The following is a 19,200-nucleotide window of genomic DNA, read 5'->3' as shown; positions in this document are numbered from 1 at the left end:
GGAGCATTTTCTGCCTTTTATCTAGCGTTTCTCATGGAGGAGAGTTTTCCTCTTTCTCTCCTAACCCACCATTTTGGATCCTTCCACCTCTACATCCTTTATTGATAAAAACTCTCAAAAGCATAGGAATAGATGGGACCTTCCTCAATGTGATAAAGGCAATATATGCAAAACCCACAGATAACATCATACTTAATGCAGAAAGACTGAAAGCTTTCCCTCTAAGATCAGAACAAGACAGAAATGACCATTGTCACCATTGTTATTCAACATTGTGCTGGAAGTTCTAGCTAGAGCAGTTAGGCAAGATAAAGAAATAAAAGCCATCCAAATTGGAGATGAAGGAGCAAAACTTTCAGTTTGCAGATGACATGATTCTGTATGTAGAAAATCCAGAAAAATCTACAGCAAAGCTACTAGAGCTAATCAGTGAATACAGCAAAGTGGCAGGCTACTAGATCAACACACAAAAATCAGTAGTGTTTACACAAGTGATGAGCAACAGGAGTTGGAAATCAAGAAAAAATTCCATTTACAATAGCAACTAAAAGAATCAAGTATTTAAGAATAAAATTAATGAAGGTCACAAAAGACCTTTACAAAGAAAACTACAAGACACTGATAAAAGAAATGAAACAGGACCTTAAAAAATGGATGAACATACCATGTTCTTTTATTGGAAGACTAAATATAGTTAAGATGTCAATTCTAACTAAATTGATTAATAGATTCAATGCAATGCCAATTAAAATCCCAACAACTTACTTTGCAGAAATAGAAAAAGCAATAACCAAATTTATTTGGATGAGTATTGTGCCCCAAATAATCAAAGATATCTCAAGAAAGAGGAATGAAGTGGGAGGTTTCACAGTACTTGATTTTTAAGCTTAATACAAAGCTACAGTGGACAAACAGCATGGTACTAGCATAAAGATAGGTATACTGACCAACTGAATCAAAATAGACCCTTTCATCTAAGGACAATTGATCTTTGATAAGGCAGTCAAGCCAACACAACTGGGACAGAGCAGCCTCTTCAATAAATGGTGTTTGGAGAACTTGATAACTGTATCCAAAAGATTTAAAGAGGACTCCTATGTCACATCTTATACAAAAATTAACTCAAAAATGGATCAAAGATCTAAACATTAGAGCTAAGAACATAAAATTTTAGAAGAAAATCTAGGGAAATATCTTAAAGATCCTGAGACACAAGGTGGTTTCCTAAACCTTACACCCAAAGTGTGAACAGTGAAATAAGAATTTGATAAATGGGAGCTCCTCAAAATTGAACACTTTTATGCACTGAAGGACTTTAACAGAAAAGTAACAAGGCAGCCTACACAATAGCAGACAATATTTGGAAACCATATATCAGATAAGGCTTTAATATCCAGAATATATAAAGAGATCCTACAATGAAACAACAAAAAGACAAACAACCCAAATAAGAAAATGGGCAAAAGACATGGACAGACACTTTTCTGAAGAGGAAACACAAATGGCTCAAAAACATATGAAAAGATGCTCAACTTCACTGGTTATTAGGGAAATGCAAATCAAAAACCACAATGAGGTATCATCATCTCATACCTACTAGAAGGGCCATTATTAAACAAACAGAAAATTACAAGTGCTGGAGAGGATGTGGAAAGAGGGGCACACTTATTTACTGTTGGTGGGAACACAGAATGTTACAACCACTCTTGAAGTCAGTGTGGTGCTTCTTCAGGAAGCTAAGCATAGAATTGCCTTATGATCCAGCAATTCCATTTCTAGGTATATATTCAGAGGAACTGAAGGCAAGAACATGAACAGACATTTGTACACCAATGTTTATAGTGGCATTATTCACATTTGCCAAGAGATGGAAAGAGTCCAAATGTCCATCAATGGAAAAGTGGATAAACAAAGTGTGGTATGTACATAAAATGGAATATCACGCAGCTGTAAGACAGAATATTTCTTACAAAGGATATAACAACATGGATGAACCTTGAGGATGTTATGCTGAGTGAAATTAGCCAGAAACAAAAGGACAAATACTGTATGGTCTCACTAATATAAACTATTTATAATGATCAAACTTTGAGAGTTAAAGTTAAGATCGCAGGTTATCAGGAGGTATAAAGAGGATAGAAATTGGGCATTTGATGCTAAAGGAGTACAGAATGTTCAATAGAATTGTAAAGATACAGAAATACATAGCACAATACTATCTGATGGTAGTTCAATATCATAAGTATAATGAACAAAGCTGATTGTGAGTCTGGTTGAAAGAAGAAGACAGGGGCATGTATGACACCAGAAGGAAAAATAGAGGATAAAAACTGGGACTGTATAACTTAGCAAAACCTAGAGTGGACAATGATGGTGATTATATGTAGAAATATAAGAAAATTTTTACATGAGGTAGAGTAAATGCAGGTCAATATTGCAAGGTGTTGAAAATAGGAAGTTAAATGGGAAAAATACAATCAATGCACACCAGGGTCTATAGTTAATAGTAATATTGCAATGTGCCTCCACTAACTGTAACAAAGACAATTTACCAAAGCTAAATTTCTATAAGAGGGGGATACAAAGAAGGGGTTTGGGATTCATGGTGGTGGTGGTGGTATCTGAACTTTTCAATGTATTTTATTTTATTTTTATGTTTTATTTTATTTTTTATTAGTCATTTTTTTTCTTTTTTCTCCTCTTCCTGTTTTTCTGAAGGAGAACTAGAAATGTCTGCATATAAATTTTGGTTTTGAATGCATAAAAATATGATTATACCAGAAACCGCTAATTGTTTACTTAGGTTGGACTGTTTAAGAAATTAAACAGAGAGACACAAGTGCTTGAGAAAATGTGGAGAGAGAGATGTACCTTATCAAAGCTGGTGGGGAAGTAGAATGGTGCAGCCCATCTGGAGGGCAGTGTGGTGGTTTCACAGGAAACCAAGAATGGGGTTGCCATGTGGTCTTGTAGCCCCATTATTGGATATGTATTTGGAAGAACTCAGAGTATGGACACAAATGGACACTTGCACACTGGTGTTTATGGCAGGAATTTTCATGATTTGCATGGATGGAGGTGGCCATTGATGAACAGAATGGTGAACTGTGGTGTATGCATACAGCAGAATATTGAGTGGCTGCAAGAATGAATAAAATTGTGAAGCATGCAGCTAGGTGAATGGACATTGGGGACAGCATTTTGGGTGAGATACACCAGAAACAAAAAGACAGACATTATAATGCCTCACTAATATGGACTAACTATAATTTGCCAACTCTGAATCTGAGAGCATAGTTTATTAGGGGAAGGCTTATTGTAATGGTTCCTAGATTGTAAGCTCTTATAGCAGTTACATCTATTCCTGAGTTGTAACAGTTATTTTTAGATTCTGAGATGCTGAGCTCTTGTGTATATTCTGGTGGGTCCCTGGAACTTCAGGTATCTGTGTGACACCTGAGACTCAGAACTAGAGTTCAGTAGCTATGAATGTCAACATTACCCCATACAGCAAATGTTAAAGAAGCTGAAAAGAAATCAGACTTCAATAAGCAATACGAACAAAATGGCTTTGGTTAGGACTAAGGTAAATCAGAATAAAGAGTGAAGGGTGATATTGACTGTTTTACAACTTCAACTTCTCTGTGAGACCAAAGGTAAAGGTGTTTATTTGGCAGAAAATCTTTATTTTCTGTAGCACAGTATATAATTTAACTTGTATGGTCAGTTTATTCAAGTACCATAATTACAGGGAACCATGAATAGGGAGTGAGATCTGGTTTGTTTACAGGTTAGTGTGAAGCTCCAATGTCTCCCAGAGTAATTGGGCAGAGGATAAAGGAGTATTTGAGAAGCCCCATTGAGGGACTGGGGAAAAATGTGAAATATTAAATTTACCCACCTGGGAAATTTCTTATATTCTTGCAAACACTGGGGACTACCAACTTAATAGGCAGAGCCCTCAATCTTGGGCTTGTCCTTTAGAAGCCTGTTACTGCAAAGGAGAGGCTAAGCCCACTTATAATTGTGCCTAAGAGCCACCTTCAGAGACCCTCTTTTATTGCTTAGATGTGACCCTCTCTCCCTAGCTAAGCTAACTCTGCAGATGAACTCACTGCCCTCCCCCCTTCATGCGACATGACTCCCAGGGGTGCAAATCTCCCTGGCAACACAGGATATGACTCCCAGGGATGAGCCTTGACCTGGCATCAAGGGATTGAGAAAGACTTCTTGAGCAAATTGGGGAAGAGAAATGAAACAAAGTTAAGTTTCAGTGGCTGAGAGATTTGAAATGGAGTAGAGGTTATTCTGGAGGTTATTCTTATACAATATATAGATACCCATTTTTAGTTTTTAGTGTATTAAAGTAGCTAGAAGGAAGCACCTGAAACTGTTGAAGTGCAACCCAGTAACGATTCTTGAAGATGAGTGTTAACTATATAGCTTATGTGGTGTGACTGTGTGATTGTGAACACCTCATGGCTCACACTTCCTTTACCCAGTGTATGGAGAGATGAGTAGAAAAATCGGGACAAAAAAGTAAATGAATAACAGAGGGGATGAGGGGGAAGGGCTGTTTTGGGTGTTCTTTTTTACCTTTATTTTTATTCTTATTTTTATTATTTTTTTGGAGTAATGAAAATATTTAAAAATTGATTGTGGTGATGAATGCACAACTATATGATGATACCGTGAACAAGTGATTGTACATTTTGGATTACTGTATGGTATGTTACTATATCTCAATAAAATTGCAAGGAAAAAATCTCAATATACCCTTTAAGATGAAATCTCACTCCTAGAACTCTACCCCAAAGAAATAAAGATGCCAGTGTTGTCAGAATATATGTACATGGATACATTTAGTAACAGAGAAAAACTAAAAAAGTGAATGCAATTTATCAGAAGAATGATTGAATCAAGTATTCTGCACTATGAAATAATATGGTGCCAATCGAAAAGGATAAATTAAAGCCATTTTCAGGTTTGCAAGGATTTCCCTGAGATATTGCTGAATAAAATAAATGTAAACTTTAAAAGGGTTTGTGTGTGTGTGTGCACATTTACAATATTGTAAAGAAAGATTGACATGGAATAATGTAAGTGGGGGAAAAGAAGAGAATGTGGGTAATTCAACAAAAAAATTTTTAAAAAGAGTGCACAACAAAAGCCTTTGGGAAATATTTGCATAGAACAACATTATATACAGTTTATATAATATATTATACTATTCTCAATAATTAATAACTTTTTATATTTTTATCATCTCTTACCTTTATTTTCAAACAGTGACAAATTAATCACTTTCGTTCGCAATTTGTTTGGTGAGATGTTCCTAGTTAAAACATCTTCTTGATGTGTGGATAGACCCTTGGTTTTAAGTAAATTCACACCTAAAATAAAATTTAAAAAGAAAAATCACATAAAGACCCTATGACTATTTAAACAGTACTCCAAAACTCCATGTTTTTATCTTCATTTCTGTATTTGTAATTTTTCTTATTTTTATTGAATAACCAATTATTTATTTCTCCAATTTGTATAAAACTATTTCATCATTACCTCTTCCTTGACTTTGTTCTGTGTTCTTTAATAGCAGCATCACCCTTAATTCTGACCCCATTTATCCAAACCCCATTCTATCTAGAACCAGAACTCATTTCTGCATTTGGTCTGTCATCTCTTTTTAATACCCTTTGTCTTATCAGTTTCTACCTTTTAAATTTTATTTAGAGCATTTTCATTAGAAACTCTCTTGTCATAACTATATATTAATTAGCATAGTGACTGTTAACAGGCATGATGTTTTAAATTTATTGTTTCTCAGGCTGTTACTACAAATTGGCAAGAAGTGAATTAAGAAAATTAAACAATTACTTATGCAAAGAAGATTAAAAATATATAACAAAAAATACCCTGAAATTTAAGGACATAGAAATATGGCCCATCACAACTTAATAAATTTGGGGGACTAAAAACACAAAACCAATTTAAATGCTTTGTTCAAAATATTTCATTTTTAGAAAGAACACCAGCTTTCCATAAGCTATAAGCTGTATGAGTAAATATATTTTTTTTTCATTTTAACAATACTTCTCCTTTTCCAGTAATAAAGTTGTGAATATGTTGAAATAAATGCAGAATTCAAAATCAAAGTTGCAGAAAGTTTGCCTCAATCCTTGAATTTTAGTGAAAAACATATTTGGGGGCTTGACCCTGAGGTATCATCTACTTCCAAATTCTAGCTTTCATTATCAACTCTGCAAAAAATTGATAAGTATAGTTTTTCTTGGTTAAAAGAAAAGTGTGTATAAGACTGCTATTCTAGTAATAAAGGCAATAATATAATCTCTGAATTATAACACAACTAATGACTATACTGCAGCCAATATATTTAAACTTGCCTGCCACATTAATCACATAAAGGGAATTGTTAACCAATGAAATAACCATCGGCTATATTCCTCTTGTCATATTCATCAGGTAGCCTTTCTGCTTTTGAAAATTCAAAGTTACATATCTATCTAAGCCAGATATAGAAAAGCATTAGAAATGGTTGCACAGAGTATATTCTAATATCACTATAGCATTGGACTTTTATGGGTTATTTTCTGAATGGATGAGTTATAAAACTAATAATATCTAGTTAACTTTCAATTGCTAGTAAATACTTAGTAGGAATTCACGAAGCCCTTCTCATTGTAGTAATAATATATAGGTATTATTGTCTTAAAAGATCCGTACTTACTCTCCAGAGCAGAAAAACAAACCATAAATATTATACCTGAAAATTCTTGTACTCTTACCAGAAAGAATATTTGATTGTTTCTTGATTTCCTCCTTCATTATCTCTCTTTGAATAGCATCTTTACCAGAATGAACCTTTGATTGTTTCTTGATTTCCTCCTTCATTGTATCTCTTTGAACAGCATCTTTCAAGCGTTCTATATCATTTTCTATAGACATAAAGCAGAGTGAACATTTCACATGGTATTAATATATATGTATGTAGTGTTAACAATTAGCATTTATAATAATAATGTAAGAGTTTATAACAAAATATCTGGATTGTAGAATCACAAAACCTCAGAATTGGAGAGGCTTTTAGCAATCATATCAACCTCATTATATTGAGGCACAGAGATATTTAATGATTTGAACAAGACTGCATAGCTAGGTAATGACAAAACCGGTGCATCAGCTCACATTTTATTCTTTATTCAATGCTTCTTCCACACAATGCTACTGTTTTAGTTTCCTAGATTGTTCAAGCAAATAGCATGAAATGGGTCAGGCTAAACAATGGGAATTTATTTGCTTGTGGTTTAGAGGCTAAAAGAAAGTCCAAATCAAGGTGTCGTCAAAGTGATGCTTTTTTTCAGAAGATGTATTCTGAGGCTGGCTGCCAGTGATCATTTGCTCTTAGTTTGTCACACAGCAAGACACATGGCAGTGTTTCCAGGTCTATCCCTTCTCTTCCAGATTCCATTGATGTTCAGCTTCTGACTGTTCCCTCTGTGGCTTTCTCTTTCCATGTGTGAATTTCATTCTGCTTATAAAGGACCACAGTAATATGATTAAGGCCCATCCTGGTTGAGGCAGACCACATCTTTACTGAAGTCACCATATCAAAAATGTCCTACTTACAATGGGTTCACACCCACAGGAATGGATTAAATTTAGGAACATGTTTTTCTGGGGTATATACAACTTTAAACTAGCAGAGCTACCACTTATAAAAACAACTCATCCTAGAGAAGTTATGACAATAAAACTTTCAAGTTTATATTAAAAGCATATTCATACTGTAGATATATACCTGATGAGGTGGAACATAACATTTTTTTTAACAGGTCAAGTTGCTATCCATGGTGCACTTAATGGTACTCCACAATTCTCTGAGTTTTTGTTCATTTTTACTCACTCTTTTTTCTCTCTGTTTTTCAGGTTACAAAATTTCTATAAATCCATCTTTAAGTTCACTGATTCTTTCTTCTAGCCCCTCTGGTGAAATTTTCAATACAGTTATTGCACTTACTTTTAAACACCAGAATTTCCATTTTGTTCTTTTCTTATAATTTATATATATTTATTAATGTTCTATATTTTATGAGAGCTTGTCATCATAGCTTCCTTTACTTCTTTAAGCATGGTTTCCTTTAATTCTTTGGACATATTTTTAATAACTTCTTTAAAATTGTGATCCGCTAAGTCTGATAAAAGTCTGTTTTCTGCATGCTCTAACAAACAGCTTTTTTCTTGATTTTTTCCTCTGTAAGGGTCACACTTTACTATTTCTTTGCATGTGGCATAATTTTTTTAACATATAAACTGGACATTTCAGATACTATAGCATGATGACTTTGGATATTGATTTCCTCCTCCCTATTCTGCAATTTGTTGCTGTCATTTGCTTGTTTATTGAGTTATTTGGATAGACTATTTTACAGAAATCTCTTTCTCCTACAGAGTGATGCTTTGCTGCCATTCCTGTGAGGGCAAAGCTTTAGGCAAGGACATAGCCCAAAGACATAGGGCTCTCTTTGGCTGTCTTTTCCCCTTATATCCATGTTAAGTTAACTGTCCCTTTTGGCAACATACCCAGCTGTCAGACTTAACTAATTGCCAGCTGATTGTTCTATTGTGTTATTTTTATTGCAATTGTTCACAAACCATGCAATTATCCAAAGATCCAAAGTGTACAATCAATTGCCCACGGTACCATCATACAGCTGTGCCTCCACCACCACAATTAATTTTTTTTTCAATTATTAGAGCATTTTCATTACTCCAGAAAAGAGATAAAGACAAAAAAGGAAGCTCAAATACTCCCATACCCCTAACCACCCCCCTTACCATTATTGATTCATAGTATTGGTATAGTATATTTGTTACTGTTGATGAAAGGATGCCAAAATACTACTAACTGTAGTATATAGTTTGCAACAGGTATATTTTTTCCTATATTCCCTTCTATTATTAACTTCTATTTATAGTGTCATACATTTGTTCTAGTTGATGAGAGAGATTTCTAATATTGGTACAGTTAATCACAGACATTGTCCACCACAAGATTCACTGTATTATACATTCCCAACTTTTAACCTGCAACTTTCCTTCTGGTGACATATGTGACTCTGAGCGTACCCTTTCCACCACATTCACAGACCATTCAGCACTGTTAGTCACTCTCACAATGTGCTACCATAACCTCTGTCCACTTCCAAACATTTACGTTCACTCCAGTTGAACATTCTGCTCATAATAAGCAACTGATCCCCATTCTTTAGCCTCATTCTATATACTGGTAACTTGTATTTCATGTCTATGAGTTTACATATTATAATTAGCCCATATCAGTGAGACCCTGCAATATTTGTCCTTATGTGTCTGTCTTATTTCAATCAATATAGTGCCCTCATTTTCTTCATCAACTCATTGTTTAAAGACAGTTTTGTTCACACACCATAATTCTGTCATAAGTAAACAATCGATGGTTTCCTATATAGTCACGTATTTGTGTATTCACCATCATCATCACTATCTATATAAGCACATCTCCATTTCTTCCACAAAGAAGGAGGCAGAGTCAAAGAAGGTAGAGAGACAAAAGAAAAACAAGAAAAAAAAAAAAAAATGACAGCTAGGAAGTGACAAAATGAGAGATAGCATTAAACCAAAGTAGAATAAAGAGTCAGACAATATCATCAATGCCAAGAGTCCCATACCCCTCTATTATATCCCCCTCTTATATGCATTTACCTTTGGTATATTGCCTTTGTTATTAAAGGAAGCATAATACAATGTTTCTGTTAATTATAGTCTCTAGTTGGCATTGATTGTATTTTTTCCCAATACCACCTTATTTTTAACATCTTGCAGTGTTAACATTCATTTGTTCTCTCTCATGTAAGTGGACATGTTTGTACACTTTATCACAATTGTTGAGCACTCTAGGTTTCACTGAGTTATACAATCCCAGTCTTTATCTTTCCTCTTTCCTTCTGGTGTCCTGCATGCTCCTAACCTTCCTCTTTCAACCATACTCACAGTCATCTTTGTTCACTGTACTTATATTGCTGTGCTATATCTCCCAAAATTGTGCCCCAAACCTCTCACTTCTGTCTTTTCCTATCTGTCTGTAGTGCTCCCTTTAGTATTTCCTATAGAGCAGGTATTTTGTTCACAAAATCTCTCATTGTCTGTTTGTCAGAGAATATTTTGAACTCTCCCTCATATTTGAAGGACAGTTTTGCTGGATATAGGATTCTTGGTGGGCAGTTTTTCTCTTTCAGTATCTTAAATATATCACACTACTTCCTTCTTGCCTCCATGGTTTCTACTGAGAAATCTGCACAGTCTTATCAAGCTTCCTTTATATGTGATGGATTGTTTTTCTCTTGCTGTGTTCAGGATTCTCTCTTTGTCTTTGACATTTGATAATCTGATTATTAAGTGTCCTAGCATGGGCCTATTCAGATCTATTCTGTTTGGAGTATGCTGCACTTCTTGGATCTATAATTTTAGGTCTTTCATAAGAGATGGGAAATTTTCATTGATCATTTCCTTTACTATTGCTTCTGCCTCTTTTCCTTTCACTTCTCCTTCTGGGACACCCATGACACATACATTCCTGTGTTTCCTGTTGTCATTCAATTCTCAGAGACATTGCTCGTATTTTTCCATTTTTTCCCCTATCTGTTCTTTTGCATGTAGGATTTCAGGTGTCTTCTTCTCCAGTTCCTGAGTGTTTTCTTCTGCTTCTTGAGACCTGCTGTTGTATGTCTCCATGGTGTCTTTCATCTCTTGTGTTGTGCCATTCATTTCCATAGATTTTGCCAGTTGTTTTCTCAAACTTTCAATTTCTAACTAATGTTGGCCCAGTGTTTTCATTATACTCTTCATCTCTTTTGCCATATCTTCCCTAAATTTTTTGAATTGATTTATCATTAGTTGTTTAAATTCCTGTATCTCAGTTGAAGTGTAAGTTTGTTTCTTTGACTGGGACACATCTTCATTTTTCTTACTGTAGGATGTAGTTTTCTGTTTTCAAGGCATCTGGTTTCTTGGGTTACACCAATCAGGTTTTCCCAGACCAGAACAGGCTCAGGTCTCAACGGGGGAAATATTCAGTATCAGGTTTCCCTGAGGGTGTTTCTTAGAAGATTGACACACCCTGTGAAACATCTAGCCACTGTGCTTTTCCTAACCTTCCTAAGAGGTGGCACCTGTCAGCCTGTTGCCCCTGACTAATGTAAGGAGGTGTGGCCCCCTTAGTTTCTGTTTTGGCTGTTTTCCCTCAGGCTCTGGGGTCTGGTTCTGAAAGGAAGGTGGGTAGTAGAGCTGGGCACCACCTCCTTCCTCTTAGGGAAGATACACCCCCTAGGGAGTTATCATCTGCATTTAAATAGGTTGTCTCTGTGACTCTGCTATCTCCACCCTTGTCTGAATCAGAGTGATGTGAGCTGAAGATGGATGAGGTTTTCTCCACTGAGGTGCTTAGGTTGAAAGAGAGAAAATTGGACAGAAAGCTCCCTTTCAGAGCCCATCCAAAGACCCCCAATTTCACTCATCAGTCAGAGGTAACATCTGTTCTTCTGAGCTCCCTGTCCTGGAACAGCAGAGTCTTCTGGTTCTTTAAGGTCAGTCATCACTAAAAGACTCTGTTTGGTTGTTGGGGATTTGTAGCTTGTATTGAGCAGTCCATATATGTTAATTAAAATCCCAGTTGGATCTGGACTGAGGTATATTTGCCTGTTCAGCAAGTGCTGCTTTCTACCACAGTGAGGTTTTGCTATTTGGCTTTCTGTGGAGGGCAGGGCTCCCAGCACGGTTCCACGGCTTTTACTTGCAGATTTTATGCTGCAATCTCAGGCATTCCTCCCAATCCAGGTTAGTGTACAATGTGTGGACAGTCATGGTTGTCCCCCAGCAGTCATTCCAGATTATTTACTAGTTGTTCCTGGTTGTTTATTAGTTGTTCCAGGGGACTAACTATCTTCTACTCCTCTCTATGCCACCATCTTGCCACCTCCCCATATGATTCTTACTAATATATATATAGCGACATCAGGAGAGGGCTCTCAGACAAGTGACATTTTGAGCCAAAAAACCCAAATGAAGTTGGGAGTGAAACATGAAAATCTCTAAAGGTTATTATAAGAACTGTGGATTTATTCTGAGTGAGAAAGAAATACAAGAAAAGGTTTTGTGCTTAGGGGCAATATGAGCCAACATAAAAAGGCTCAATGACAACTGTGTGGGGAATTGACTGTGAGGGGCAAAAGTGGAGTTAGGTAGAAAAGACAGGATGCTGTTCTGTAATCTATGCTTCAGATGATGTTGGTTTGATCAAGAAAGATGAAAATAAGTGGTCAAAATGGAGATGTGTTTTAAAGGTGGAGACTGGCTAATGAATTGGCTATGGGGTGTGAAAATAAATAGAGGAGACAAAGTAGATTCCAACAGTTTGGGGATAAAAACTGTAGCTATAATATCCTTTTGCCTAAATTATTTATGTGCACTTTCTTAAAACTTTATTTAATTGTAAATCAAAAATAAAATATTTTATAGAACATATATACAGCCATCTTAGTTTGCCAGATGACAAATATCACATAATAGGGTGGATTAAACAGCAAGAATTTACTGACTCACAGTTTTGGAGGCCATAGTCCAATTCAAGGCACCAGTGAGGCCATTCTTTCTTCTGAAGTCAGTAGCATTCTAATGATAACTCACCACACTGCTTAGGGTTCTTTGCCTTCCATCTCTGCCTCCATCACATGTTGATGTCCTTGGTTTCCTCCTGTCACTTTCTCTGACTGACTACATCCAAATTTCTTCTATTTATAAGGTCTCCACTAAGGCAGATTAAGGCCCACACTGATTCAACTTGACAACTTGCTAATTAATAATGACATCTTCAACAGGTCCTATTTACTAATGGGTTCAGACCCACAGGAATGCAGATTAAGATCTGATCATGTATTTTGTGAGGTACCTGATTCAATTCCCAAAATAGCTTAACAACCACCCAGGTCAAGAAATAGAAATTTGTCAGCTACATCAAAAGCTCCCATGTGCTGCATCCCAGTGACAACCATCACACCCCCCTTAAAATAACCACTATCTTAACTTTATTATTATAACTTCCCTATTTTCTTTATGATTTTACTACCCAAGTGTATATCCATAACTACTATAATTTTGCCTTTTAAAAATATGTCTTTTGTGTCTCTCTGAATCTGTAGTTCCCCTCTTTTACCTTATTTTTCTTTTTCCTTACAACTTTGCAATTATTTTGTTGAGAAAACCAGGTTGTTTGGCTTAAGTTTCCCATAGCTTGGATAGTCATGATTTTCTCTTCATAGTGCAATTTAACACATAACTCTGTATATAACCTAGAAAATGATATTTGGATCTAGAGTCTTGATAAGATTCTGTTTCAATATTTTTTGGAAGTCAACTTTATTGATGATACTGGATTCTCCCATCAGCACATACATAATGTCCATTTGGCTCAGTTTTTGTGATTTAGCAGCCATTAATCCTCCTTGCTTTGATCCATTAAGTAATTATGGATTGCAAAATAGTGACAGTATAATTCTACCATTCTTTCTTTCTTTATTAGCTGCGATACTTCTGCAAAGAGAAATTTCTCTATTTCTCATACTTGGATACCCAGTGTACAGTTCATATGGGAAATGCAGAATGAATGCTTCATCTTTTCTCTTTCTATAGCAATTTTCAAAATAATATTTTGGTTCCAACATCATCTTCCAAAAGTAATCAATTAAACTTCTCAGTTTTATCTGATGTTCTCAAATTAGCACTGTGAACTTTCTATTGAGTATCTGTCAGCTTTTTCAGGGTTCTCAAGTCCATCAGATGTTTCTCTCTTCATCTTTATGTGGAGATGCTGATACCACCACACACCTATTATAGATTTTTACCACATGTCCATATTTGGGGGTTTATGGTGATACTCTGTTACCTAGATTAGTTCAGAGGAAGTTTCTCATGGATTTTAAATTTTACTATCCTAGTTGTTACATTTTTGCAGGGAGAGGTTGAGAAAAAGTTTGAAACTATGCCACAACTACTGCCATCTTCCCTCAATCCTCTGAATTTAAGCCTTCTTCTTTACTTGCTAAATATTGCATAATTTTGTTAATGAGTAAAAAAGTAAAAATATTAGTTTTTATTTCATTGATCCTCTTTATTATTTCTAGGCTATTTTTAATGTAATTTTATTAAAATATATTCACATACCATACAATCATCCAAAATGTACAATTGTCCACAGTTTCATCATATAGTTGTGTATTCAACACCACAGTCAATTTTTGAACATTTTCATTGCTCCAAAAAATAAGAATGAAAATAAGAAAAGAAAATAAAAGAGAAAATTCAAAGCATCCCATACCCCTCCTTTCCCCCTCATTTATTTTTTCTTTTAATTGAAATATATTCACATACCATACAATCATCCAAAACATAAAACAATCATTCACAGTACAATTGTATAGTTGTGTATTCATCACCAGTTATTTTTTGAAAATTTTCATTTCTCCAAAAACTAAAAAAAGAATAAAAATAGAAGTAAAAAGAAAACCCAAAATGTCTCATATCCCACTCCATCCTATTACTCATTTACTTTTTGTCCCCATTTTTTCTACTCATTTTTCCATACACTGGGTAAAGGGAGTGTGAGCCATAAGGTTATCACAATCACACAGTCACACTATATTAGCTATATAGTTCTATGATCATCTTCAAGAATCAAGGATACTGGATTGCAATCCAACAATTTCAGATATTTCCTTCTAACTATTCTAATAAACTAAAACCTAAAAAGGGATATCTATATAACGCATAAGAGTTACCTTCAGAATAACCTTTTGACTCCATTTGAAATCTCTCAGCCATTGAAACTTTATTCTGTTTCAGTTCTCCTCCACATTTTTGTCCAGAAAAGTTTTTCTTAATCACACGATGAAGGGTCCAGGCTCTTTCCTGGGAGTCACATTCCATATTGTCAGGGAGATTTATACCCCTGGAAGTCATGTTCCACATAGTGGGGAGGGCAGTGAATTTACCTGCTGGGTTGGCTTAGAGAGAGAGGCCACAGCTGAGCAACAAAAGAGGCCCTCTGGGGGTGACTCCCAGCACAATTTGGAGTAAATTAATCTCTCCTTTGTGTTATCAAGCTTTGTAAGGGCAAGCCCCAAGATCAAGGGCTAGACCTACTAAGCCAGTGGTCCCCAAATCTTGTGAGAATATCAGGAATTCCCCAGCTGGGGAAGTTTAATATTTTCACATTTTCCCACAGTCTGTCAAGGGAGCTTTGTAAACACATTTTATTTTCTGCCCAAATTACTCTGGGTTGTATCAGGGCTTCATGCTAACCTGTACAAACAACAAGGTCTCATTCCCTAATCAAGGTTCCATGTAATTATGGCATTTGAGTAAACTGAACATACAAGTTAAATTATATAGTGTGCTCAAGAAAATATAGATTTTTAACCATATACCGATCTCTTCCTTTGTTCCAACACAGAAGTCAAAGTTTTAAAACATGGTTAGTATCATCCTGTACCCTTTAGTCTTACCTATTCCCATCTCAATCAAGTCCATTTCATTTATATCTCCAACTGAAGTCTAATCTCCTTTTTGGCTTCTTTAGCAGTTGATTCATGGGGCAATGCTGACACTTACAGCTGTCAAACTCTGTTTCTGAGTCTCTGGTGCCACACAGACACCCAAAGCTCCAGGAACTGACCATGTCACATACAAACTGCTCAGAATCTCAAAATTTATTAATAACTATTATGACTCATGAATAAATGTGCCTGCTGTATGAGCTTACACTCTATAAACATTTATATAAGCCTTTCTCTTATAGCCCATGTTCCCACATTTAATTCTCAGAGTTTACACATTGTTATTAGTCTATATTAGTGAGGCTTTGTAATGTTTGCCTTTTCATTTCTGGTTTATTTCAGTCAACCTACTGTCCTCATGGTCCATTCACTTCATTGCATATGTCATAATTTCATTCTTTCTTGCTGCCCCCTCATGCAAAAACATTCTTATATTTGTACATTTAATCACATACATTGACCGCTCTAAATTTCACTGTTATACAGTCCCAGTCATTATCTTCTATCTTTCCTTCTGGTGTCATACAGACTCCTAACATTCCTCTTTCAACCATATTCACAGTCATATTTTTTCAGTGTACTTACAATACTGTGCTACCATCACACAGTATTGTGCTATCCATTTCTAGATCTACAAAATCAATCCTCTAGAACATTCTATACTCCTTCAACATTAAATGTCAAATCTCTCTCCTTTTTCTATCTCCTAATATCTTCATTTCTACATTCTTCTCCAAAGTTCTCTGTCCTGTCTTATCTATCTGTAGCATTCTCTTTATTATTTCCTGAAGAGAGGTCTCCTTCTGATGAACTTTTTCAGTGCCTGTTTATCTGTAAATATTTTAATCTCTCCCTCATTTTTGAAGAACAGTTTTGCCAGATATAGGATTTTTGGTTGACAGTTCTCTTTTTCAGTATCTTGAATATGTCATTCCACTGCCTTTTTGCATCCATGCTTTGCTGAGAGATCCACACTTTGTCTTACCAAGCTTCCCTTGTATGTGATGGATTACTTTTCTCTTGCTGCTTTCAGAATTCTCTCTTTGTCTTTGACATTTGAAAATCTGATTAGTATGTGTCTTGGTGTAGGTCTATTTGGATCAGTTCTGTTTGGGGTATGCTGTGCTTCTTGGACCTGTAATTTTATGTCTTCCATAAGAGTTTGGAAATTTTCATTGATTATTTTCTCTATTATTCCATCTGCTGCTTTTCCCTTCTCTTCTCCTTCTGGGACAACTATAACATGTATATTCATGCACTTCATGTTGTCCTTCAGTTCTCTGAGACTGTGCTCATATTTTTCCATTCTTTTCCCTATTTGTTCCTTTGTGTGCAGGATTTCAGATGGCCTGTCCTCCATCTCACTGATTCTTCTGCCTCTCCAAGTCTGCTATTGTATGTCACCAACCATTGTGTTTTTCATCTCTTCTATTGTGCCTTTCATTCCCATAAGTTCTGCCATTTGTTTTTTCAAGTTTACAAATTCTTTCTTATGGTCACCTAGTGTCTTCTTTATATCCTTTATTTCTTTTGTCATATTCTCTCTCACCTCATTGATTCAGTTTAAAAGATTTGTTTGAACGTCTATAATTAGTTTTTCAACTCCTAATCTCAGTTGAAATGTTAGTGTCTTCCATTGACTGGGCCATATCTTCCCATTTTCTGATGGGGCTGATGATTTTCTGCTGTCTTGGCATATGGCTTTCTTGATTGGTTTATTCCAGAGTTAGTTTTCTCTCTTTGTGTAGGGTTTCCTTGTTGGTTGACTTTGACCTCTATCTTTTCTTTGTTTCTCTCCCTGACCAGTTGTCAGATTAGCTCTGCCCCCAGTCTTCTCCCCAGAGTCAGGCACCCACCATGGCCTGCCACAGGGATGGGAGGTAAGCACTGGGCACCCCAGCAAGTTCACTGTGTGTGGTAATACAAATCTGCTGGCTTCCAGTTGTGTTCTGTTTTCCACTGGCTAGCAAGACCTGGGGTCTTCCCTACTTCTCAGCCAAGACAGATCCAGGTTTCTGCCTCTGAGAACAGAGCACAGCCAGGCTGAAACTGTGGGACCCCTATGCCCTTGCTCGAAGTGAAGCTCTATCCATGGCAGAGCACTCCCCCAATCTGAGCCAGCACTCCAGTTATCCCCAAGGCAAGGAAACAGCTGTCAGCTTCCACCTCTCTGTGGCAAAGTATGCCTTCAGTTGATCCAGAACTCCAGCTGTTTCCAAGGCAAGGAAATGGCAGACATTGGCTGCTGCCTCTCTTGAGGTTGGGGTAAGGGCTTTCAGGCCCAGGTCTGGGAATGTGTCTCCATCTGCATTTTCTCAGTCTCTTTGTCCCTCACTTATCTGGGCCTTGAAATGTCCTCTGCTGTCCACTGGGTCTTCAAACAATGGGTATTTTTCACTGCTGTGAGGTTTTAAAATCTGTGTCCCTGTGGGAGGGGTCTCATCTTTTGTTTCTGTGTTTTTCTCACAAAGAGACCAAGTGAGGGGGACGGGAGATGACTGGCTGGTCTGGGACAGAAAATTCCTACCTGATATTTCTTCTCTTTCTTCAATTTGGCATTTGCAGAGTCTTACTCCAGTCTATATCCTCCTCCAGAATTTTAAGTAATTCAGAATTGTCTCTCTTTTTTTTGTTGAATCTCTGGAGAGAAGTTTTTAGTAGCTGTTTATGTCACCATGTTGATGACATCACCTCCCTCTAGGCTATTTTTTTGTTGAGATTGTTCACATACCATACAATTATCCAAAGATCCAAAGTGTACAATCAATTGCCTCTGGTACCATCATAGAGCTGTGCATCCATCACAATTAATTTTTGTTCAATTGTTACAACATTTTCATTATTCCAAAAAAAAAAAAAAAACAAATAATGACAACAAAGAAAAAAGAAAGAAAAGGAAACTCAAATCCTCCCACATCCCTAACCACCCCCCCCATTGTTGACTCGTAGTATTGGTATAGTACATTTGTTACTGAAAGAACATTGAAATACTACTAACTGTAGTATATACTTTGCAATAGGTATATATTTTCCCTATATGCCCCTCTATTATTAACTTCTAGTTGTAGTGTCATACATTTGTTCTGGTTCATGAAACAGATTTCTAATATTTGTACAGTTAATCTTGGACATTGCCCACCACAAGGTTTACTGTTTTAAACATTCACATCTTTTAACCTCCAACTTTCCTTCTGGTGACATACATGACTCTGAGCTTCCCCTTTCCATCACATTCATGCACCATTCAGCACTGTTAGTTATTCTGACAATGTGCTACCCTCACCTCTGTTCATTTCCAAACATTTAAGTTCATCCTAGTTGAGCACTCTGCTCATACTAAGTTACCGCTCCCCATTCTTTAGCCTCATTCTATATCTTGGTAACTTATACTTTATGTCTATGAGTTTACATATTATAATTAGTTCCTATCAGTGAGATCCTGCAATATTTGTCCTTATGTGTCTGGCTTATTTCACTCAGTATATTGCCCTCAAGGTTTTGTCATCAACCCATTTTTTTAAAGATGGTTTTGTTC

At 36.2% G+C, this 19,200-nt stretch overlaps 1 protein-coding gene and 1 pseudogene across 1 annotated transcript in view; both read right to left on the bottom strand.

Annotated features, from left to right (window-relative positions):
* Nucleotides 1–5,362, bottom strand: part of LOC119535199 — a 60,341-nt pseudogene extending 54,979 nt beyond the window's left edge.
* The window catches only part of CCDC7 (coiled-coil domain containing 7), a 329,716-nt gene that overhangs the window by 41,982 nt on the left and 268,534 nt on the right, over nucleotides 1–19,200 (bottom strand). The window contains exons 25-26 of the mRNA XM_037837696.1: nucleotides 6,807–6,956; nucleotides 5,274–5,393 (exon numbers count right to left, since the gene is read on the bottom strand). Of these exons, the coding sequence (XP_037693624.1) occupies nucleotides 5,274–5,393; nucleotides 6,807–6,956 (270 nt within the window). The remainder of the gene's footprint in view (nucleotides 1–5,273; nucleotides 5,394–6,806; nucleotides 6,957–19,200) is intronic.

The sequence above is a fragment of the Choloepus didactylus genome, chromosome 5 (assembly GCF_015220235.1).
Source record: "Choloepus didactylus isolate mChoDid1 chromosome 5, mChoDid1.pri, whole genome shotgun sequence".
In the NCBI taxonomy this organism is placed as follows: domain Eukaryota; kingdom Metazoa; phylum Chordata; class Mammalia; order Pilosa; family Megalonychidae; genus Choloepus; species Choloepus didactylus.
The sequence above is the reverse complement of the archived record's forward strand: the minus strand, read 5'-3'. Positions and strand labels throughout refer to the sequence as shown.